The sequence below is a fragment of the Nanorana parkeri genome, unplaced genomic scaffold (assembly GCF_000935625.1).
Source record: "Nanorana parkeri isolate BGI_ZX_2015 unplaced genomic scaffold, ASM93562v1 scaffold567, whole genome shotgun sequence".
Lineage (NCBI taxonomy): Eukaryota > Metazoa > Chordata > Amphibia > Anura > Dicroglossidae > Nanorana > Nanorana parkeri.
The window spans coordinates 474,702-498,695 of record NW_017306835.1 but is presented as its reverse complement, the minus strand read 5'-3'; the positions used below and the strand labels follow the sequence as shown (position 1 = coordinate 498,695).

At 39.5% G+C, this 23,994-nt stretch overlaps 1 protein-coding gene across 1 annotated transcript in view; it reads right to left on the bottom strand.

The window, feature by feature from the left end:
• The window catches only part of MCF2L (MCF.2 cell line derived transforming sequence like), a 181,184-nt gene that overhangs the window by 8,260 nt on the left and 148,930 nt on the right, over positions 1–23,994 (bottom strand). The window contains exons 9-28 of the mRNA XM_018562248.1: positions 23,126–23,240; positions 20,615–20,734; positions 20,180–20,371; positions 19,387–19,578; positions 19,143–19,302; positions 18,423–18,499; positions 18,227–18,297; positions 16,844–16,910; positions 15,957–16,072; positions 15,372–15,441; positions 13,597–13,689; positions 13,425–13,517; positions 12,833–12,958; positions 11,037–11,258; positions 9,177–9,269; positions 6,861–6,939; positions 6,702–6,765; positions 4,957–5,069; positions 4,652–4,744; positions 1,766–1,840 (exon numbers count right to left, since the gene is read on the bottom strand). Coding sequence (XP_018417750.1) covers positions 1,766–1,840; positions 4,652–4,744; positions 4,957–5,069; positions 6,702–6,765; positions 6,861–6,939; positions 9,177–9,269; positions 11,037–11,258; positions 12,833–12,958; positions 13,425–13,517; positions 13,597–13,689; positions 15,372–15,441; positions 15,957–16,072; positions 16,844–16,910; positions 18,227–18,297; positions 18,423–18,499; positions 19,143–19,302; positions 19,387–19,578; positions 20,180–20,371; positions 20,615–20,734; positions 23,126–23,240 — 2,231 coding nt within the window. The remainder of the gene's footprint in view (positions 1–1,765; positions 1,841–4,651; positions 4,745–4,956; positions 5,070–6,701; positions 6,766–6,860; positions 6,940–9,176; positions 9,270–11,036; positions 11,259–12,832; positions 12,959–13,424; positions 13,518–13,596; positions 13,690–15,371; positions 15,442–15,956; positions 16,073–16,843; positions 16,911–18,226; positions 18,298–18,422; positions 18,500–19,142; positions 19,303–19,386; positions 19,579–20,179; positions 20,372–20,614; positions 20,735–23,125; positions 23,241–23,994) is intronic.

Here is a 23,994-nt window from a genome sequence, read left to right as displayed (position 1 = left end):
GGGCAGAACGTTTGTTCTGCCCTGGGCGCCCATTACTCTGGTTACGCCACTGGTTGGTACAGCCTGCTGGATCCATCCCCACAGCTCTGCTCTCTACACAGGCTATGTGCAGCACAGTGATATTGTTACTGCTATGCCCATCTGTCTTTTCAAATGCTTTAGGTGAATGCAGAGTTGATTTATACCCTTTGTGGTTACTGAGAACTATATCTAAATGAAAGTTTTTGGGCCTGGAAATGTAATTGTCACCTAACATACACACAATGACCTCACGAAATAGAAGGCATTTGTGAAGATGGGAGTTTTTTCTGGCCGATAAACATGATAACAATGATGCTTGTATTGTGTACTGTGGAAGAACAAAAAAAGTAATTTTTATTTCGGGTCACAGCTGGATGGATCCCTCAGGAAAAAACGCCCTTCAGTAGTTTCTACTTTGAACTGCTATGTCACTGAATAAATCTCAGTCTTTCATATGTTTGCACCTTGTGTGGATTTTAGAATATATGTACAGTATCTAAATATGTCTAAGATACAGTAAGCGTTAAAGAATATATTGGTAGCTTAAGTGACTATAATCTTATTATGCACACTGCAAACAAATCTAAATCCATGCCAGAAATCAAAACACTCCATATACACTGCAAAAGAAAATCACACATCTTTTTTCCCTGATACCTCTTCGACGACTGTCTGCTGAGGTCAGGTGAGATGTACTTAGCCATTTGGACTTCGACAGTGTGAGAATGGCAGATGTATCTGTGAAAGAGCTGCTGATAAGTTGTAGAATTCCAGTGGTTCTTATATGTATAGATGATTGATGAATCCTGATTTTACCCAAGTTATATAGCTGCAAATGAAAATCTAGTTCTAGCTCCGCAGTAAAAAAAAAAAAACGTCCAGTTGTTTTGGGGGTTGCTCAGCCCTAGATATAGCTGGTAATAAGTAAGGAGTTCCAGAAATGGATGCTCTTGAAATTACAGAGTAACAAAAGTCATGTACAAATTCAGCATACCTTTGTATGCCAATTCAGCAAATTTATTTTAGGGCTCATTTACACTTCCATGCTTAAATGCACAAACGTTTGTATACGTTTTTCACTGGGGAGGGTATATTTTGTGCATGTCCATATAATTAAATATGTGCACTTTTGTGAAGCCCCCTCAGGTCTAAACAACTACATAGCATGCCATAGTTTATATGGATCATTACAATTCTTTTTAGAGCACACAACCCAAATATGCCCTGAGATGACAACTGGGAACTACAAGAAAGAAAGACAGCTATGCCTGACTGCAACATCACACATGTTGCAGTGGTCCATTATTTTCTATGGCATAACCCTGTCATCATCTCCAAACATGCAGCAGGCTTTGAAACAGACTTTGACTGTGGATTGAGGAAGATAAGACAGCAAAATGGATAAAAGCTGACTGAACACATACTGCTTTGGGAGATCCAGGGCCCCACACCTTTCTTCTACTTCCTGAGCAACCTCTATATCCAATTTCAAAGTTTTGCCTTTAGTGACAATGTAAAACAACCATCTAGGTATACGTTTTTTTACATTTATATTCTCAATGTCCTGTACAAATTTTAAAATAACAAACATCCTGGTGTAAACGGAAATGATTTGTATTACTCATACATAATCACATTTTCAAACATTGGATTAACCAGTATTTGTGCTACTTTCATGTACCACATTCATGCAATGTTTAGTAATAATAGTAATCTGAAGGAGGAAACAATTGAATCACTCTACCTCTTAAACCAAATGGAGTTGGGTCACTCTTTACTTCATGACGTTTAGTTTTTTTGTCAGGGCTGGTAGGGGAAGCTGCAGGAGAACGAAGAGGAAAAAAGAGAAATACAGGTATTGAAGGTCTGGAGAGGATAGGATGATCAATGTAAACAGTTACCTTTGAGTTTATCATGGGATGATTGAGAGGTTCCAGTTTAAAATATGTAGAGTGGTCTGCAAGTCAACTTGTATGCAGGTGTTACTGCCACTGTACAGTCCTTCACCTGCTCCATATTACTTCCCTATTACATTGGAAATCACTTGTGAGAAATCTACATTAGAACACCACTTCACTCTTCTAAAATATTTGGCACCCAAGTGCCATTATACACCTTTTATCTAATGATATGTGGACCTAGACAGCTAACAGTTTAAATTATATAATAAACATCTAGGCTATTAAAAAAATCCCAGATACAACCTCTTTTAAGATGATTCTATCTCCTGCAAAAACTTTAAAGAATATATACAAAATAAAAAAGGTTGTATCCTAAAAACAAGAACGCCATGCATGGCTAAATTAGAGAAGAGCCTACGGCATGGGCTGCGATGGTAGTAATTCAAATGACGATATCAAATTTGTAAAGTCATGGCATTGGCCTGACTGCATGGTTGTCTCATTTTTCCAAACAATATTTTATCCAGTTTATCTACATATCAGATCGCAGCCACTCACCCAGAAAACTACACTGAACATTTATCCAGTAAAATTAATCCTTGAACATCCAGCTACAGGTTGAACTTGGCAAAGAAAGTGTTATAATTTTTTTTCATATGGTTCTTGGTATGTACAGGATTGGGGAATTTTGGCTAAAAGTTTTTTGTATTATATACAATGTTTTGTATTTTACAGTTTTTCCTCTGGCTGGTTTCCTATTGACAAATCTTACATATGGAAATAGTTCATGGAATGGTAAATACTTTATTTCACTGCGTATTTTCATATTATTATTATGTTTATTTCAGTCCAAGTACTGACTGAGCCATTAAGAAGGTGCAAATATGGCACAACAAGTTCAAATAAGGAATGTGCATTTGTTGATGCATTGTGGTCTAGTCTATCCTCAACCCTCCTACTTCATAAAGCAGCAGAATCGAGAGGTTTAATGAAAAATAATTACATAAAGCAGTGATTGTTGCTACAGTGCTGATACAGCCTAGACTTTTATTGACAATGAGGAGAAAGCACAAGCAGGAAACAGGTCAAACACTATTCCTTTATGGATTATATGATGATTATGCTGTAGGGACTGAAAACAGGTGTTTTTAAACGCTTTCCACTAAAATCAAGACTGCAGAGTATCATTCCAGGAAAACTCAAAGGCAGCAAGTTAGAACACAATTTTTAATGGTAAAGTGGTTAGCGGAAAAAACAATTGTTAGTAGTGGATTACCAATACATTTAGAAAGAATGAGTTAGAAGAAAGACTTTATTCCACAGAATCAGTATTAGTAGAAACATATTAAAAGGAACTGGTCTTTCTATACTATAAACTTTTTGCAATTGCTTTGCTACAGGCAAAAAGACTGTTCACTTTGCAAGGGAGATTTCCCTTAGCTTAGTAAATGAGGTGACAACTCATTTTGCAAAGAATACCCAATTACATGCAAAGAAAATTAAAAAAAGAAAATATTTTTTCTTGTACATGACTAGAGGATGGAAGTCAGCAGAGGAAACTTCCTTTGCAAAGTAAAAAGCCTCTTTGCCTTTAGTTAGTGAACCCCTTGGTGTCGGTGTCCTGATGCTGTGGTCTGACTGTTTAAACTGACTTCTGACATTTTACAAAATAAAGGAAGAAAGGGGTCAGTGTTGTACATGGCAACAAATCAGGTATTGTACTCCCAAGGCAGGTTAATAAATGAAAACTGACTTGTGGCTAAATACTGCACTGACAAATCAACTTTCTTTACGTCAATCCACAAAAGAGTGATCCCGGAGATTCAGAAAGTTGGCTGTACGATATATATTTTGTAAAAAGGTAGAGTCACTATGGAAAACTCCAGCATAGGTTCCCCCCCCCCCCCCAAAAAAAAAATCTGTTTCCTCTTTTAATGCTGAAATTTGATTTCTTGCTATGGGCAACACAAGGTGACTTTTTTCTGGGACTGTAGGTACTATTTTTTCTTCTTCAAATAACAGTGCTCTGTCTGTGCAAACTGTGCACTGGCTAACAGTTATGTAGCAACAAGTCAAATATCATATGTAAGGGTGGTTGCATCAAATGCAAGGGTTGTCATAGCAAACCTGACTGATCTGAGAACTTTAGATAACTGAGCACTGTAGGGGTACTTAACTCTGAATGAATAACTATGCATGTATGTACTCAAAAGAAAAGGAAATTCCACATGTAAATGTCTCCTGAATCTGGTCCAGCAATAAGCACAGAGCAGTTATATCTCTCATCTCCCTGCTGGCCTGTAGCCACCCAGACCCCAGCAGAGCTAAATACACTATTTAATACACACAATTACTAAAGGTAAGCAGGCTGTTCGCACTGCAAGGGAATTTGCACTTTTCAGGGGAATGTGGTGAAATTTCACTTTGCAAACAATACAGAATCACGTGCAAGGAAAATAAAAAATAAATATTTTTTTCAGGGACATGATTGGGTGATGGAAGTCAGCAGAGTTTCTTCTCATTCACTAAGCCACTGGGAAACTTCCCATGCAAAGTGCAAATTCCCTTGCAAAGTGTCCAGCCTAGTTGCCTTTAGTAAATCAACCTCTTAGACTTTTGGCCAATCTAGCTAATTCTGTGCATCAGTGTTTGAGGTTACAGCAAATACAGATGACAGAAAGTGGAAAAGAGTATGGTTAGTGCAGAGTATCTGGCAGGTGTTAGGTTACCTTTCTGAGTTTTGAGGTTAGGAAAACCCTGCAAAGTGAAGCGCTTTTTTGAAACTGCAGAAGATTCTGAGGTAGGGCTAGTAACTGTGCCATCTAAAAACAAGAGAGACACAGGAGACAAGAGAAATAGACCTATGTGTAACACATACACACACATACAGTGCAGCAGAGAAGGAAGAATACAAGAAGCACCGGCACAGCTAGGAAGGTAGAAGGTCCATAAATATATACAGTCATATACTTGCACCTAAACTGTCACTTCTCTACTTTTACTAAATGATAGAACTATAAGAGATGCAACTTACCTTTACCTTTCTCAAGGTACTTTGGTAATGTTACTGAAGAAGATTCAGGACTTAAGGGCTCATTTTTTCTCTCTTCCAGCTTTTTAATCTTTCCTGATTTACTTCTCAGAGGACTGAAATCAAAGATTAGAAAAAAACACTTGCCTCAAAACTCATGGCACAATATTATCTGTAAAACACATACCAACCAATATAGATATACTAGCAAAAGTGTGTGTGTTCCAGAACAGGAAAGAGAGCAAGTGGAGTGATGTGGTGGCAAGTGCAGTAATGACAGTAGGTTTGGGAGGGGTGCTGGCATGATCATGTACTGGGGAGGGAAAGGGTTTGAAAGTGCTGGTAGAATGGTGAGAGTCTGTGGGCTGTAGAGGATAGGGAGAAAGGGGGTGCTGGAGAGTGGCGAGAAGGAGGGGGCATAGACTGGTGAGAGTGGGGGTTGAGGGCAGACTGGAAGAGCATGGGTGGGTGTGCGGCACAGTTGTTGGTGGGGGTGACAGTGGCAAGAGAATGACAGTTGTCAGAATGGTGAAAAAGTGAGCAGATTTTTAAGAGCTGTAGAGTGGTGAGTGGGGTAAGAAAGAAGGGTGACCACAGGGGTGGATGTGTAGGCATGAAGCAGAGTGGTTGGGGAGAGGAGACTTAAACTGAAGACATCTTCCTATATATATCCTGTAAATCTGCAGTAGTGGCAGTAAAGATTTGTCACTACTACCCATGCATAAGTTCTTGCTGCCATATTGGGATGTCAGTAATATGATAGCCACATCCCAGGCATGCACAGTAGCGGCAGCACAGACCAGTCATCTTGCTGCCCTATTTCTGACATCACAATATAGCGGTAAGATGCAGCGCATGTGCTGCGGTAGTTGCAGTACAGACCGGTCACTACTGTGCATGTGCGGGATCTCGCCACCATGTTGATGGAAGCATTGCAGAGCGTGAGACCATATGGAGTGCAGGGGTGTGTACAAAACACTGCACATACCTGGGGATAATAAAATACATTGCTGCGCATTCATGGGGATACCATGTGCGGGAGTCCCATAAGTGTCATCTCACGTGTCTAATTACACCGTTATGACACAAGCAAATGCAATATTGAGCCCAAATGAAACCCTGACACCATATTATCCAGGAGCAATCTTATTTTTAAAAGACTGCCCTTTCTAGTTTTAAAATTTGCAATCAATCAACTAAACAAACATGTATCTCTAACCAACTAAGCTAATCCTTATACTATATTACTATTATGAACATTACATCTGCATTTCAACATGTAACCAGGTTAAAAACAAAATCTCCACTTAATTTCCTGCATTCCTCTCTTATAATAACTATTGGATAGATGATTGAAACAATATTATCATTAACCTAGCAATAGGCAACATAGGATTAGTGCACAGAGTACATAGTTACCTCTTTATGGAGAATAAAAATGGTCAGTTGCTACCATAAAGGCCAATTCACACTTTTGTCACAGTAATGCACGTTGTCCATGTTGTTGTAATAGTCTGCCACTCATTCAATGCCTCCCCAAAGCACCTTTCCCTTTTCCATGCTTATTGTATCTATCAAACATCAGCTTTCTTCATTCCTAAACAATCATTTAACATGGAGGGATTCAAAACATTTTTTGCAGTATAAAAGCCATATTTGCCTGGATAATTCTTAACTTGGGTTGTATACAAATTAGTAGCTGTGGTAAAAGGAATGTGGGCATTGTTGTTGAAGTGTTTCCTGCTCACCTGGTGCTAGACAGAGTGGGTAGAGGAGAACTATTGGTCTGCTCAACTGATTTGTGCTGGCTGGCTGAAAACACACCAAACAGAAAAGTAAAATATATTGTATGTAATAAAAAGATGCAGAGAAGCAAATATAAATGAAGATCGTAAAGAAATGTTTACCTCTGCATGCTTCTAGCTGGCTAGTCAATACCTTTCTAATTTGAGATACCCAGGTAGCCTTTATTTCAGGTGTTGGGGCCTGTTAGAAATATTGACATATTATAGAATTATTAGAGACTCTCTTTTGGGTGCATCTTCCAAAAAGCATTATCTAAAGTCTCACACATGTCAATCCACTAAATCTAGACTGAATATACTGTATAAATAAGGTTATACACTAATCCTAGTTATATGAGCTCCTGGCTTATAATATTAGGGCTGGACACACCAGCCTCACACTAATGCCTCCCACTATTTTAGAGTGTCTGTGGTGTCAGCTGGAGGCAGCGGTGGGTAGTGGTGCCTTGCTTTGTAACAACGCAAGCACTGGCTTTTTTTTTTATTTCAATGGTAGTGTACAAAGTGTACACTCCATCCAGGTTTTCAATAAAGCAGCGTGATGTGTGATCCTTCCACTGTTGCTAGGCTTGAGCGGCTCGTTACTAACACAAACTAGGCAGCTGCGAGACCCTGACATGAGCTGAGGCAGCCGACTAATTTGCCTGACTGCAGTGCTGCTTCTGGGCTGTGATTGTTTGTTGCAGACGTCCCAGCAAAGGGATGGAGCAGCAATTTTCCCAGGAGGGATAACTGCCCCATTCCCTCCCTGGATTCGCCACTGTTTGGAGGGCCAGACCAAATGATTTTGTGGGCCGGACGTTCCCCACCCTTGGTTTAGACAATGAACTTCTGACAATGTTTTTATTGCTGTACGTTCTTTCCTTTACTCTTGACTATAGCACCCTTCACCTCTTGTATGACCACCACTGGGACTATAAGTGAGGGAAAAATCTCCCCAATGGGGTCAAAGACAGAAAAAAACCTAAGAGAAATGTTTAATTCTTCCCGATTCTATCCAAAATAAAGACAAAAAATTTGGCTGTAGTTGGGCTTTAAAACTCCAGGGGAACTATATACAGTGGGAGGTATTCAGCATCTATTGCTTAACCTCTTGAAGTTGACCTCACACATATATGCGGCACCGCAGAGGTGGGCTTTAATTCCGGGATGCCATTCTCAGCATACTGATTGAGCTGTCTCCAGGTCACTGCTTACAACTGGGGCCAGAGACAAGCTCCTGATCATGTGATTGCTGTGACCGACAATCACAGAGATCACATGGTCAGAAAGCCCACCCCCAGCTTCTAGGGTTATGTAGCAGTACGTTTTTCGACTTCTTTTATTTTTACATATAGTAATGCTATACAAGTATCTCTTCAACCAGTGCCACCAGCAAGTTGAAGATGTATGTTTGTAAACACAATTTCAGTGATCACCATGATTGAATGTCGTGGTGGTCCACATGACTGGAAAATATGCTGACTGGTTACCCATCTTTTCTTCGAGACCCTTAACTGTCATTAACAGCTCAGGATTAGGAGCATTCACATGTGCACACTACTATTTCACAGCTGCACTGTAGAATAACATTCTAACAGTATGGGGGAGCTGTGCCTGAGAAGAATATTTTACCGATTGTACATGATAAGCCCACAGTCTTAGTTCTCTTCCTTAACATAACATATCCTTGAACCTTGTTTTTACCAGGTTTGTGTTAAATACTTAAAAAAGATCTTCTTACTTGAGCTACCTAAATGATGACCATAAAGTACTTCATATTCCAATCACCATACAACAACTAAGAACACAGATTTGTGGTTTTGTGTGAAAATGGTGAATTATGACTGACATACCAATAACAATCACTTTTGTGTCCAAGCTGTGTTGTATATACCTTTGCATAGCTATTTGAAAGACCCCTAATACATTTTATGGGTCTCATACAAAGCCTAAATACTGCAAGTTTATATTGTGGGACTTCATATTTCTATATCATGATTACTCAGGACTAATAGCTGCAGTTTAGCCTTAAAGAAGAACTCCAGTAAAAAAAACTGCTCGATTTGCTCTAGGGGCTAAAATTAAGAAATACACTCAACAGATCCTTGGTCCCGCTTGGCTGCTAGACCCCGCAGCCTCTTCACCCCTGGGCTCCGGGGGGTCTAAAGACCTGTGACATTGTCACATTTAATACAGAAGCATTAGACATGAGGGCGCTATTGGACATTCTACCACCAGAGCTGAGAGGAAGAGAGGTGAACGCTCACTGCTACAGGACCGACGATCAGGTGAGTATATTTTCTTTTTTTTTTAAGCCCCTAGACTAAAACGAGCAGTTAACTCTTGCAGTGCAGGGGTAACCCCACTGTAAGGGTTCATTTTTAGATTTCCAGGAGTCCTTTTCTTTAATTGCAACAGAAAGCAAAATAAGGTTACCTGAACAATGTAAACTTCTTCTCTTAAATTGTAAGAGATTTCAAATTTCTTGCTGTCCCCTTTTACAGTCTCGGTTATTCCGACACTTGCCATCTAGCAAAGGAAAAAGATGGTTGAACAGTTTTAGTACAATTACTGCCTTATTGAACAAGATTTTTCTTTAGAATACTATAATGTTAGTACTATAATACTATACATGATAATTTTATCATGTTCAATAATTGAAGGTTATAGGTCAAGTCAGCCTAAAACCAAGAACTCAATTTAGGCTACCACTTCTCAAGCATTGGCATTCTTTTAAGTAACCATGACCAGACAAAGCTCTGTCCACCATAAAAAAATGTGAATGCTGCCTTCCAAGCAACATAATAATACATTTCAAGTTACCCTGCCTATAAATATATCACTTCCTGAATATCTGATCTCATAGAGAATTAGTCTACACACTGCCTATTATGCTCCTCACTGACCTACTTACTTGTCCTCATGTCTTGTAAGCTCATCCGAAGCATAACTTCAAGATTCCTCTAGTAACTGCTATTTTCTAGAATTCTCTACTTTGCCCTGTTAGATTTGCATCCAACTGTTCCTCACCAGTTAACCCACTACACCTGCAGTCACAGCCGTCTCCTTTATCTGCTGTGTTTAATGTTTCTCTACCTCTTCTCCCCCTGTGTCATCTCTGTATTTCTTTTTGCCCGGAGTGGCATCCATTTACTAATATGCAATGCTACATAATATGTTGGCACTTTATAAATAAAGGATAATAATAATGCTACTCCTAAATTCTGTGAGTACACCACAGGGAAACAATTACTTTCTTTGCTTAATACGATTTCCCTTGACTGAGATACTTGAAATATTCATATTTTAAAGTAGTCATATACTAAAATAGTTTCATGGCACTACTAACATGCACTGATGTGTTATAGTAGCACAAAATAATGTGGAGAAAACATACTTACATTTAAGGAATGTTTGAAGCTATAAGAGGGGGCCTTCTCATAGCCCTCCCCATTCTCTTCCCTCTTCTTGCAGAACAGCACGGCCTTCTCATGCAGAAACAAGTGTCTCTGCATTGGCTTAAACCTTGCCAGGTCCTTTACTTTGGAATGGCCTTTTTTATGCTCAGTCCACACACTGAAAGAGCCTTGCATCAGAAGTTTCCCAAGATCATTAAGGTTTCCCTGGAATAAATATTGGGTAATCATGATTATTTACTAAGAACAACATAAACTTGGCACATTTTAAGTGAATATGAATGCAAATTAAAAGGAGAATTATGAGGCGAGTGATTTTCACTCAGCCTCATAATCTGAGCCGACCTGTGACAATGAAACTATCACAGGTCGGCTCAGCAGAATGGGAAGTGAGCGAACAAATACCGACGCTCGCTCACTTCTCGATCTATCCGTGCAGAGAGCTGTGACTGTCACTCACAGCTCCCTGCAGGTATTCCCCCCTCCCCTGTCCGATCCTCCAGCGCTGACTAGTGGAACGGATGGGGGAGGGGCTGTTACAGCTGGCTCTGCCTCTAAATAGGCAGAGCCAGCTGTCACTCACGCAGCTGGGTGGATCCAGACAGAATTGTCGGGATCCGTTCCGGCGTCTCAGTATACCGCGAGCTGTAGCTCGCGGGATACTGAGCTTTGGGTGACGGGAGGATGCTAGTTTGTGTGCTCCCATTACCCTAAGGAGAACTATTCAATTACTTTCTTTGCTTAATACGATTTCCCTTGACTGAGATACTTGAAATATTCATATTTTAAAGTAGTCATATACTAAAATAGTTTCATGGCACTACTAACATGCACTGATGTGTTATAGTAGCACAAAATAATGTGGAGAAAACATACTTACATTTAAGGAATGTTTGAAGCTATAAGAGGGGGCCTTCTCATAGCCCTCCCCATTCTCTTCCCTCTTCTTGCAGAACAGCACGGCCTTCTCATGCAGAAACAAGTGTCTCTGCATTGGCTTAAACCTTGCCAGGTCCTTTACTTTGGAATGGCCTTTTTTATGCTCAGTCCACACACTGAAAGAGCCTTGCATCAGAAGTTTCCCAAGATCATTAAGGTTTCCCTGGAATAAATATTGGGTAATCATGATTATTTACTAAGAACAACATAAACTTGGCACATTTTAAGTGAATATGAATGCAAATTAAAAGGAGAATTATGAGGCGAGTGATTTTCACTCAGCCTCATAATCTGAGCCGACCTGTGACAATGAAACTATCACAGGTCGGCTCAGCAGAATGGGAAGTGAGCGAACAAATACCGACGCTCGCTCACTTCTCGATCTATCCGTGCAGAGAGCTGTGACTGTCACTCACAGCTCCCTGCAGGTATTCCCCCCTCCCCTGTCCGATCCTCCAGCGCTGACTAGTGGAACGGATGGGGGAGGGGCTGTTACAGCTGGCTCTGCCTCTAAATAGGCAGAGCCAGCTGTCACTCACGCAGCTGGGTGGATCCAGACAGAATTGTCGGGATCCGTTCCGGCGTCTCAGTATACCGCGAGCTGTAGCTCGCGGGATACTGAGCTTTGGGTGACGGGAGGATGCTAGTTTGTGTGCTCCCATTACCCTAAGGAGAACTATGGGGAAAAGCCCTAACCCCATAGTTCTCCTTTAACAAAATGAATTAAAATTGATGAAAAATAAGATGCAAATAAAAGAGTCAATGCTGCCCTACAAGACGTTTTACATTTTCTATGAGAGACAACATCTCATAGAAATTAAAGCCCAAATTGAAGTTAACATTGTTCTAAAAGCTTCAAATGCTAAGTATCAATTCTTACAGTGGTTTTGTTTCTCCACAGCACCAGCCACAAACCTGAAGAATGTGCTGCATGGGATAGCATTGCTGCTCTCAGTGTAAGAGAATAAAAGAAGCTGTGTCCATACAGCGGTCTGACAAGTCAGCACTATATATAGAATATATGGTGGTTAAAAAGTGACTAATTGAAAGCTTTAGGCTCTTCCATGGTAGATGGTACTCTTATCTTATTTCAGTACTCAGACTGATCGGGTGGTAATGAAGGCAGACCCTCTTATTCTCACTCAAGAGAAATGAGATTTAGGTTAGACAGACATCTGAAATAAAGTTTGCTAAATTCCTAACAGAGTATACAGGTTACCAGGTGGGGATTGTTTCACTTTACCTATTCCTAAAATATTTGGCGCTGAAAAGTTAAAGTTACACCAAACTCAGGAGTTCAATCTTAAAAATGCATTCAAGTACCCTAACTATTAACAAGAATGTAGCATCATTCAACTGTAGATCCTAAATTCATGCTGACACTGTTGTTCCTTCTGGAGGGTGGTTTCTTTTGTTCCCCATGGTCCGTGTGTGTGCTGCAAAGTAGCCCCCACTCCAAGCTTGCTCCCATGATGGACTACAATCTCAATACAAATTAGTAAACTAAACATGAGATGGCATGGGGAACAAAAGTAGCCACCCTCCAGAAGGGAGGACAGTGTCAGCACCAATTTAGAGATGACTTGAGGATCTACAGCTGAGTGATACACAGATAAGACACATTTTTGTTAATAGTTAGGGTACTTGAATGCATTTTTAAGATTTAACTCTTGAGTTTAGTGTCACTTTAAAGCTATAAGGTTCATCCAACCAAATGAGTAATAAGTAAACACTTGCCTCATAACCGGTGATGGCTATCTGGTGCATGGAGTCATTGACAGCCTTGAGTATACCAAGAATAGAAGCCAAAGCTTCCTGCAGATCTTCAGCTCCTTCACAGTTCTTACTGTACTTCAGCATTTCCTGAGTAAAAAAGGTTTATATTTTTAATATATGCCAAATCATAGAATATTTTATTTTTAAAGAAAATTAATTCAGTGCAAATCTGTATTAACTTTTTTTTACTGAATTATAGTGCTTAGTACACTTCCTTCATTGTTAATAAACAGGTTTGGCAGTATGAGATCATGTTTCAAGAGCATGTATTTAAGCAAATATCTTGAGAACTTTTGCTTAGAAAAATCAGCATGCTTTGCAATGCCAGAAGTATTGGGGCACCGTCTCTTGAGATGTACATTTGAAACAAACATTAGTCTCTCACTTTAGAAATTAATTACATGTTAATATTACCTACTTTCATTATGTTGTTACCTTTCAAAAAAACTGAATACATTGTTATACATTTATTCTTACAAATAGGGCAGAAAAATTGTTCCTGCAGGTGACCCTCCCCATACAAAACAGAGCGGTTTAATTCAGTATTGTCTACCTTCAGTAAAAGCTGGTACTTTGTTATCCTTTGTACAGGCTTCAGTAAGTAAGAGTCCAGACTAAGCTTGTGATCCAACTTCCTCTGGCATTCCTGCAACCACAAAACATGAATATTAGGCCATGCCATCTATTTAAATCTGATTTATAAGGCTACAGTACTTAAGAGTAACCTGGAAAAAAGCTGCATCTGAGCACTGGCGCCACAGACTCTCTGACCTGGGCTTGTTCTGGCAGTACTTCTCATATATCTGGAAATCTTCCATCTGCAGTGAGGAACAGTGTATTGGTAAAATTAAATATATTACAGGTTGACATATTTTCAGGCTTGTATTCACCATTAAACATTTGTTTAACATCAGCTCTTGTTTTCGATCACACTTAAGGTGTTCTTCAAATGATGCCTTTCTCTGTGTTCAAATAAAAGTGAAGCATATGGTATTTTACTTGTAATGTTATGTACCGTAGTACTTACATTATGGTGTAAATGATGCTAATTAAGACTGATTTTACATAAAAGCCATAGATTCCCATGCACTGCAGTTGTGCTGTGCATAACAAGGCATTTCATATTGAATACATATAACCTGTAAAGTATCTCTAGTAATGCAGGGCATATTTAGAGAGAGATGAGGTTAACCCACTTTTCACTTGTCGGTGAAATCAATACAGGATCCATTGTGTTTAGCACTGCAGCATGACAAGGAAGTATGCAGAATTCCCCATTTGCTTTTGTGGCCCAGCACAGGCTTGGTGTAGCACAGTGTGACTGTGGAAACTTTGTTACATATTATTGCATAGTTTACGGTTTGCTATACATTGATACTTTTTGTTTTAGGATGTGTTTGCAGAGTTTATGTTAAAATAAGTCACTCACAGATATGTATAGTTTTGCACCGCCAATCTAATGTATAATTAATTTAGCACAGCGAGGCACAGGGTTAATTCAAGTTTTATATGCAACACATTTTTGCTCTATTGTGTGCAAGCAGCTAAGAATAGAGGGATCACTAGTGCGGGATATACTAAATAGATACCTACTAAGTAACAGGCCCAAGCACCGCTGTTTGTTGACATCCCATGGCTTCTATGGGGAGCCCCATAACGGTCAATGGGGATGTACTGCGCAGGCACAGACAGGAGAACGAAACGTACGTTGCAGGATGTCAACAAACGGTGGAGGCCGGGCCCATCGGAACTTGGTAAGTATGCATCTGTTCAGGTGGAGGGATCGGCGAAGTAATCTTAACGGGGCCATGAGGATAAGTGCACTTTGGTTTTAAAGTTAATTTATCCTTTAAACACCTCTATTTTCAGGAAGTGGCATAACTCCAAATGCTGGACTCATCCAAGCATTCCTGTTACTGCTATGTGGGGAAGAAGTGCTCAAGCGCTTCCAAAGCCAGCTCATCTAGCGAGGAATAATAAAAATTGGAAAAGGCATACTAGTCTGCTCAATTGGTTTTTCCCTCCAGAACTGACACCGCTATTTATGGGTAGCTGAAAGGTAAATTTTCATGAAAGATCAATAGCTGACATTTGTTTTTGAAAATGCTAGTTCCCTGGCTGTCTTGCTGATGCTTTGGCTTCAATGCTGTCTGAGTCACTGGCCTGGAAAAACTGTAGAGATAAGTAATTCTGACATTTTTGACACTCATATACAGCATGCTTGTTCTGCATCTGTACTTGAAAGTACTGAAGTTAGCTAGAGCTGGGCATCTAGAATTTTTAAAAAGAGGCCAGTATTGGCAGCCCCTATACTTCTTACATCAAAGACACTTTAATCAAGCCACCTGATTTTCTTTATTTTTACTTGGAAGAAATAAAAAATTCTCGACTTTCTTTGTATATAGAATTATTTATTCCTAGTCAGAAATATTAATTTGTGAATAAATCATGGCTGGCAAGTCCCCCCCCAAAAATTTCAGTCTATAAGGTACATGCTCACCCTTTCAAGAAAACATCTTCCTACTAGCTCTGGATAGTCAATGTAATTTTCCAATTCTCGCAAAAATATCCTAACAAGAAAACACAAAGGTAATACTGGATTAACAGAAAAGGCTTGGGCTATACCATAGATAAACCAGGGGAATAAATCTAGTTTTTTGGGGGGGGGGGGAAATTATTTCTTGTTGCCTGAAAATCAGTAAAGGGTCAAATGCAGTATTTATTGACACATTTAAAGTAGAAGAAATACATATTTCATATGTTTTTGCTGGGTCAAAATGATTCATCTTTAGGACTAAAGTCATTTTTACACATTTTACATGCTTCCTCCTACTTTTCGTTATTGTATTAAATATCGTGATTTGTACTTTAGCAAGCTCTCAGTGTTATTAACAATGAGTTGATGCAGTTTATTTGTTTATCAAAACTCAGAAAGCATAATGACATATGGGGGAGGATATATCAAAACTGGAGCAGACAGTATCTGGAGTAGTAGCGAGTCTGCCACTTGTGATTGCCACTTACACTGCATCAGCTATCACAAAGCAAGGTCAAGGAAACATAAATTGTAAAGTAAAAGATTAACCTGTTATGGAAGTGGTAGATCTCTTCCATATTGCCAAACAAGACCTCCTTCTTATTGTGCAGCAGTGGTGAGAGTAGGTGCATCATTAAGGGGTTCTCCATAACAGCTGCATAACCCTTAAGAAAAAAAAAACATTGCTATTGATTAGTAATGCTCTCCATTGAAATGGCTTTTAAAAATGTAATATGCGGGTAATTAAATCATTACATATATAAACATTTCTTATGTAATGGTCAAGGACAAAATAAACCTTTAAAGTTATTAAGAGAACACCACCAACTTGAAACATATACCCAAGAGTCTGGTAATATGACAATAGATTCTAACAGGCATAGATTTCTTGTTTTAAAGCAATTGGCCTGTTTAAAATAAAAAATAATGTTTGCTTTAAGACTAAAACACTACATTTACCATTTGCTGAGCTTGTAGTATGCCGTGTTGGAGATCGGAGCTAGACATAGTTATCTAAAGACAGACAGTATAGAGGCACAACAGGAGCAGTGACAGAGCCACAGCCCTCTTACATTCGCATGTACTGCTACAGTGGTTGCAGAGGTAACAGCACTTCTGTGTTTTCTAAAGGACAGGCAGAGCATTGTCACACTCTCCAAGGAAGGGGCTATTCCACAGATCCCCTTGGCTGGATCAACAGGAGACTTCGCAAACATATATGGCATATGTATTGATATTGGCAGTTTAAATCAAATATGAGATCTTAAATGATAGCTGTGCTTGAATTTTAAACACTGCATTATCCTTTTATTAACAAATTTAGTTTCATCTACTGTATATGTGAAATAAAGACCATAATCCACTTCCTCATATAACATAACAAAGCAAACATCGATAAAAAAACAGAGGAAAAACCAATAGTTTATGCTTTATACCTCAAGAACAGACAGAAGTTCTTCAACGTAAACTCTTTCTGTCTCAATGAGCTCATTCATTACATGCCTGGAAAAAAGTGAACCAGAAATCTTCAGCATCTAGACCAAATGTGATCACAAAGAATTATTATAAACACATTTGTGCAAATTATTACTTTCACGTATCATTCTGTGTGTAAAATATATTTCTATCTTTGCACCGTTTAGAACAATCATCTTCCAATTGGTTCGCCAAACATATATACTGTAATTTATAGTAAAAATATGAATTCATAGATTTTTACCTGCACACTCTCTCTATAGTAACTTCCTCTTTACCCAAAACATTAGTAAATTGCCTGAGAGTGGTAGTACCATTACAGTGCCACTACCCTAGCATTCATCAGGGGCTCAAGCAGGGTATACACATGTCTATTTTTTTCACTCAACCCACAGGCCGAATGAAAACAATAGAACAGATTCTTCCATCAACACTCAATCATTGATGGAGGAATCTGTTGTATTTTGTTCATTCAAATCCCCTGCTGTTTGCATTGTATTCTGACACCAGCTGCTGCCAGAATACCTGAGTGGCCAAGAATTTTCCAACCGCCTGGAAACTGATCTGTTGATCGACGGATCAGAAACCATCCGAAATACGACATGTGTATACCAGGCTTTAGGAGGCGGCGTTAGGGAGTAAGAGCACAGGTACAACCTCACCAGTATCGTGTTGCTCATTTATAGAGCAATCAGCAGGCTGCAGTCAGGATGTAACACAGGAAGCTACATATTTGCAGACTTTCAATAGTGATGTCACCCTCCAGGTTTTATAGGGTGAGAGGAGCTTATGATTGAAAAGAATAAATATACCAGGTTACAAAGACTTTGGCAGGTAAACAGTTCATATATACATTATGCTGCAATAAAGAGGTTACTATTGAGGTTTTAGCTTACTCATCGGTGGTAGCATTTGCTTCACTTTATCTTGGTACACAAGAGTGTACACAGCAGTTGTCCTGAAATGCATAAATGTGAGCTTTATCCAAGATTGGTTTCAAGGCAGATGGTGGCCCCAAATTCGAAGTCTAGCACAGTTCTAACATGAATAAAGTTCTGCTATGTAGTGCGAACAATTAGGGCACAAATAAATTATTCACATACTCAACCAATTTGAACTGGTTACATAAGGCTTCTTTTTATTGCACACTGAGCAACTACTATATATAAATCAATATTCTCAAATGCTTGAATGCATCATCACAACATTTTCAGCCAGAATAATAAGGCTTTAAAGCCCGAGCTATAACAATCTAATGAAAATGAAAATACGTTTAGCCTCATTGATTAATTGCTGTCAATCTAAATGATTTTCATCGTACTAGAGCACTCTGTATTATTTACCTTCTTAATACAGCCAGATTTTCTTCATCCTCCATCACTGAACAACTCCTGAGTGGACCATCCACCTCACTCTACAAAAAAAATGAAGCATTGTCAAACTGGCAAGGGATTTTTGTCTGCTTGCAATGTGTTCATACATTGTCAACACAAAAAATGTTTCCAAAGAAAGGTGTATAAGATTCAAAATGATGCTTACCTTTGTTCTCCGGTAGTGCATCCTTCTTTGAAGAACAGTTTCGGGACTAGCTCTGTGCTCAGAAGCCCTCTGGAGACCTAGATGTTCATACAAAACGGTTGTTAGGAGAATTGTGACAATGCCTATTATTGGTATCTGCACAATGCCAGTTAGGTTTAGTGTACAGTATGCCATCTTATGTATACCAGCAAAAGTGTGCCCATTGCTGAACAGGAAAGGTTTGGGGGAAAAAAAAAACAATGCTAAAGAAGCAGGCAGTATGTGCAGAGTAGTGTGGAAGGGAATGATGGTGGGATATATGTACAAGACAGGAAGGTATAACTGCTGGCAATGCGAGTCCTTAATTCATAACTCCCTTTATAGTAAGATGGATGTGTCATATTTTGCAAGTTTCCCTTTCAGGCAACAATTAGACTCTTGTTCTTCAGCTATTTTCACTGGTTGAGTTGCCAAATCCATATGTCCATAGGACTGCTGATATATTATAATGGAATAGCCTCAACAGTAGGCTATTTGGAGAGAAAAGACATATTTTTTTTGGAGAAGATGGGGGTTGGGGATTCTTCCATATTAGGGCTATGAATCAGGTATCCCCTGTTGCTTTAAAACAGGAAACCATTTTCAATCAAATAACACATTGGTGCAATTTAAATATCCTCCATAACAAACATTCACCCCCTGATATATCTGTATGTATAATGATAGATTGTATCCTTTTACCTGGAGAAGAATTGGGGGATTTGGCAAAGGCTTCTGGTCTAGGCGCTACAGGCTGCACAGGCCGGGTCTGTTTAGCTGCTAGTTTTCTAAGGCTTCCTTTCCGCTTCTCAAACATTTCTTGCATACTTTGCTGCTTCTGGAACACTTTATTGACATGTTCCTGTGGTACAAATTCAATTACTGATCTGGCATTTTAATAGCAACCCACAGAATCGTCTACATTCCACTAACATGTGCTATCTACCTGTAACTCCGCTGTGAAAATTGCTTCATATTGTGCGAAAACAACAGGCAAGTCCTTTATGATGTTTTCAGTGCCACTTTCAAGGAACCTTTCTATCTCTTGCAGTGCTGATTCTGCCCCATCCTGAGACTGGAACTTGTCCACCGGTTGAGAAGCCAGTAAGTAAATACCTTCATCACACCATTCCATTGTCTAAAAGGTTTTCACAAGACAAACTGATGGTTAGAATAGAAAAAACACACAGTTTATTCCTCCATACCTTCCCAAGCAGCTAGCCCTGGGATACCACTTCACAGCTACTACAAAATTTGTGGCTGTATTGTTATTATGCAGCTGAAGTCAATGGCAAGGACCCACTGATGATCTAAATTGCTGACCTAATTTTAAAAATAATGCCACGCCAACACTCTGTAAAGTTTCTGAAGCATAGTACATCTGTTGAGTTCAAATAAATGGGTTCCAAACACTCTAAATTATGCATCATGACAACCAAAACACATGGCAAAGGAAAACGATAAAACAAGCTTCACAAGCTAAAACACGCAGTAAGTATGTGGATACATTTTTATCTACATGCAAATATATTTATTGCCCTGTCGCATGTTCTAGCTGCACAAACTTGTATGACGTTAACCTATTATTTTATGTGACACAATTTTGAAAAGAAAAAGAAAAAACATAAGACCATAAAACAGACATGCACAAGAGATTACCATTCACACTGATGCGCACTTCGAACATGGGATCACATTTTTACTATAACAAATACTGTAATTATCTTTCCCTTACTAACCTTCTCTAGGCGTCGATGCAGATCTAAAGATTTGTAAAGGTATTCCCTTCTCTGCTGGATGTGACTGCTGATGCTGCCGCACAAGTGATGAAGCTCATTGCATTTTGGAAGGATGGAATCCACTGCGTAGTGATTGCTTAGGATGAGATGGTCACCTTCTCTTGCTAATGCTTGTGCAGACTGTATCACCTCCTATGGAAAAGCACAATAACTATCAGAAGGACATAAAATATGAAATATTTAGTGATCAAAAATAGGTCCACATTTGTTTTAGAGGACTGTACTGAAGCGGAACACAAAATGTTTTTTTTTCAGTGGATGGCTGGACGTACAGTGTACGTCTCCCGTCACGAAGGGGTTAAAAAAATATTTCTTATACCTTGTAAAACTATAAAAGTTCAGTAGGTATAGAACAAATTGAAGACTAAGACTCACCTGGGATTTTTCCTCAAAGTTGCAGAGATCCTTCAGGATGTGTTCTACATGTGAGCAGCTATTCCCCACATCACTGTATGCGGTTGACCTCTCAGAGATACTGTCCAAAGCAGCCTTGATCTAAATGGGGAAATATGTGTTTCAATCATACGTGCTATGTCATTTACATTTCACAGGTTATTAGGTAATTTGTTACATAATAATGAATAATGTAAACAACATATTCATATTTCAGATTCAACTAGAAATAATATAATTAGCCTTGTTGTTGCAGTAACATTTTGCAATATATTAGACATTTGTATCAAGAAAACTAAAATACAGGTGAATACTTTTTATTGGCTAGCTGAATTTATTTTAGTGGAAAGCCCTCCATACTGATTATTTAACTTCATTACATAGCATATTGCCATAAGTATTTGTACCCCAAACACAACCAGTTACAGCTCCGCAAAAAACTGGATGTTCTGCCTCAGCTGCTGATCTGCCAAATGACTGACCTCATGCACCAGTATATATTTACTGAAGGAGTAGCGGCTATTTACAATGCAAAGTGACTGTCAGTGAGTAAAGTAAAGCTGTGTTCACTTTGAATACCCAATCATGTCTGAGGGAAGTTTAACAAAAATTGGATTTTATACTTAATGTGAAATCAATTTCTTGGGAACACATGAGTCAGAGACATATAAGTTATATTTGGTTATACCTGTGACCAACAGGTATAACCCCTACCACTCCCAACATGCCTCAGTTTTGTAGGAAAGCAATACCAGGAACAAGATTAAAGACATACCTCAAATCCAATTTTCTTTCACATTAATTGAGGGGCACAGGGTTGAGGGGACACAGGGTTCAGAATTGGAAGGTCCAAAAGTAGTCCAATTGAGGGGGGGGGGGGGGAGCAACAGCAATAATAGGTATAATAAAGGTGCCTAGCAGTCCTAATAGGTCACTCCAAGGGCTCAGCCCAAGCCGCCTACTCACAAAGTGAACCCTCAGAGACTGGGGCACACCAGAACCCATGCCAGAGCTTTAGACCAGAAAGTGATCTTCAGCTAAATAACACAGTACATTCAGGTCTGGAAAGCAGTACAATGTTGAACCCTGCACCGTAAGACGCATTCCAGGCTAGCCCTGCAATCGTACAGTCAGACAGGGTCCAGGTATAGCCCCCAAAGCTGAGAATATGTTGATGTGGATAGTTGCTTGAAGAGGCCAGCTCATGTAGCATGTCTGTAAATGTTGTTTAAAGGAGAACTATGGGGTTAAGGCTTTTCCCCATAGTTCTCCTTAGGGTAATGGGAGGACACAAACTAGCGTCCTAAGCTCTGTATACCGCGAGCTACAGCTCAGTATACTGAGACGCCGCAGCTGAAGCGGATCCCGACAATTATGTCTGGATCCGCCCAGCTACGTGAATGACAGCTGGTTCTGCCTGCCCGTCCGTTCCCCCAGTCAGCGCTGGCGGATCGGAGCGGGGAGGGGGGAATCCAGCCCCTCCCCTGACACGGCAGAGAGCCGTGACAGGATAGAGAGGTGAGCGAACGCCGGTATGTGTTCGCTCACCTCCCGATCTACTGAGCCGACCTGTGACAGTCTCATTGTCACAAGTCGGCTAGAACTATGAGGTGAGTGAAAAGCACTCACCTCATAGTTCTCCTTTAAAGAAAAAAAGCCCCAGAAAATTGCTAGTAAAAACAGTTAGCAGCTTTAATTTATTCACTAACATAACTTTGCAAAGTCAACATTCACTTTTCTAGGTGAATAGCCTCTATTCTTTTGATACACCAACCTTACTGCCTCACAATTTCAGATAATGCATAACTTTATCAGAAAACAAAGCCCATCATCTACATTCCTGTTAACTATGGGGAGTCTTGGCAGGCAAGTAACTGTTAGACTGCAGGTGTCTCCTGGCCCTTCTGACTAAGAAAGTAACTTCTGAATAAGAAAACTATCACACCTATGCTAGTTTACCAAGACACAAGACGCACACTAGATATTCTAGTTGATAAACCCTTGCCCCAGGATTTTGGATTGATGAAAGCAAATTCAATGTCCCAGGAACGTACAGTGTAACTAACTTTTTAGATTTTTGGATAGAGTGGAGAGGGATTAGAACCCCTGTCAAGGTTTTATTGCTTTGTCCCTGTTAGAAAAATTCACCCTCTCTGTTTGTCCTGGTGACCATTATCACCGAAAATGAAAGAAAATCCCACATTTTGGGGTATCATCAGAACAGGAATAGATGGGAAATCTTCCAATGGGGCACTATTTCTGGTTACCCTGCTGACCACCAAGATGTCCCTCTCTTTGGAGGGACTTCCTCTCACATCCTGTTGTGGCTATTGGACAGGAAGTAAAGGGAAACCTCCCCAATAGGGTACAGATGGCAAAAGAAACACAAAAAACTGACAGGGGTTATAATCCTCTCTTATTCTATCTAAAATTAAAAACAACAAACAACAAAAGATTCCATATCCTGCCCAGTATAAATAAGATTTTCCACACCTCTCGAAATTTCATCTCAAAATGCCGAAGTTGCAAGCACTGTTCAAGTTTTAGTTGGTGTTTAGACCAAAATTCATCAAAAGCGGTTTCTGTTTCATTAAGCTGTATGATAAGCCTGCAAGAAAATAAAACAGATTTACTACATATTACAGAGGTACAGGTATAAGATTTCCAAAACGAAGACCATGAGCAAGAAAAAAAAAAAGAACCTACAAGTTTCAGGTTTGTTTCTCTGGAACACCATTTCTACCCATACCTGGGATCTGTAGACCTAAATCACACCCTGCTTTTGAAAAAGCTTGAACCTGCAGCATTTGTACCTGCAGTACTGAGCAATACATCTCTGTTGCCATAAGACAGTTGTAAATTACAGAGAAAACTGCAATGTTTCAAAATGATGTGACATGGTAAGAGAGAGTATCATGCTAGAGAGCTGCACTTACAAGAGATTGCCATGACATGCACTGCTGAGCTTACAGAGGACTTGTTGGTGAGAGCTACACTTAAAAGAAACTGATGTTTGAGACTACTATTTTTTTAGCAGAAATCACAATCAAAAATACCTCAGACAGAATGAGAAATGTGCTTTTAAGTACACTCTCCTGATCTGGCTCCTACATCAAATTTTAATTGTGTGATACCACACTCCAATGCTTAAAAATTGGGGTCTGTGATCAATACATGCACAGGGAAGTACCATTGAGCATTATGGCTGCCCTGAGATTATATGGTTGTGGAGACCTTAATACTGTATAGTGCCTTCTGACACCTGCACAGATTGCCGAGCACAGCTCCGAGCTGAGAGGCTGATGTGCAATTATGATAAATTAGACAACATACAGCATTCCTAACAAAATTGTAGCATTAAA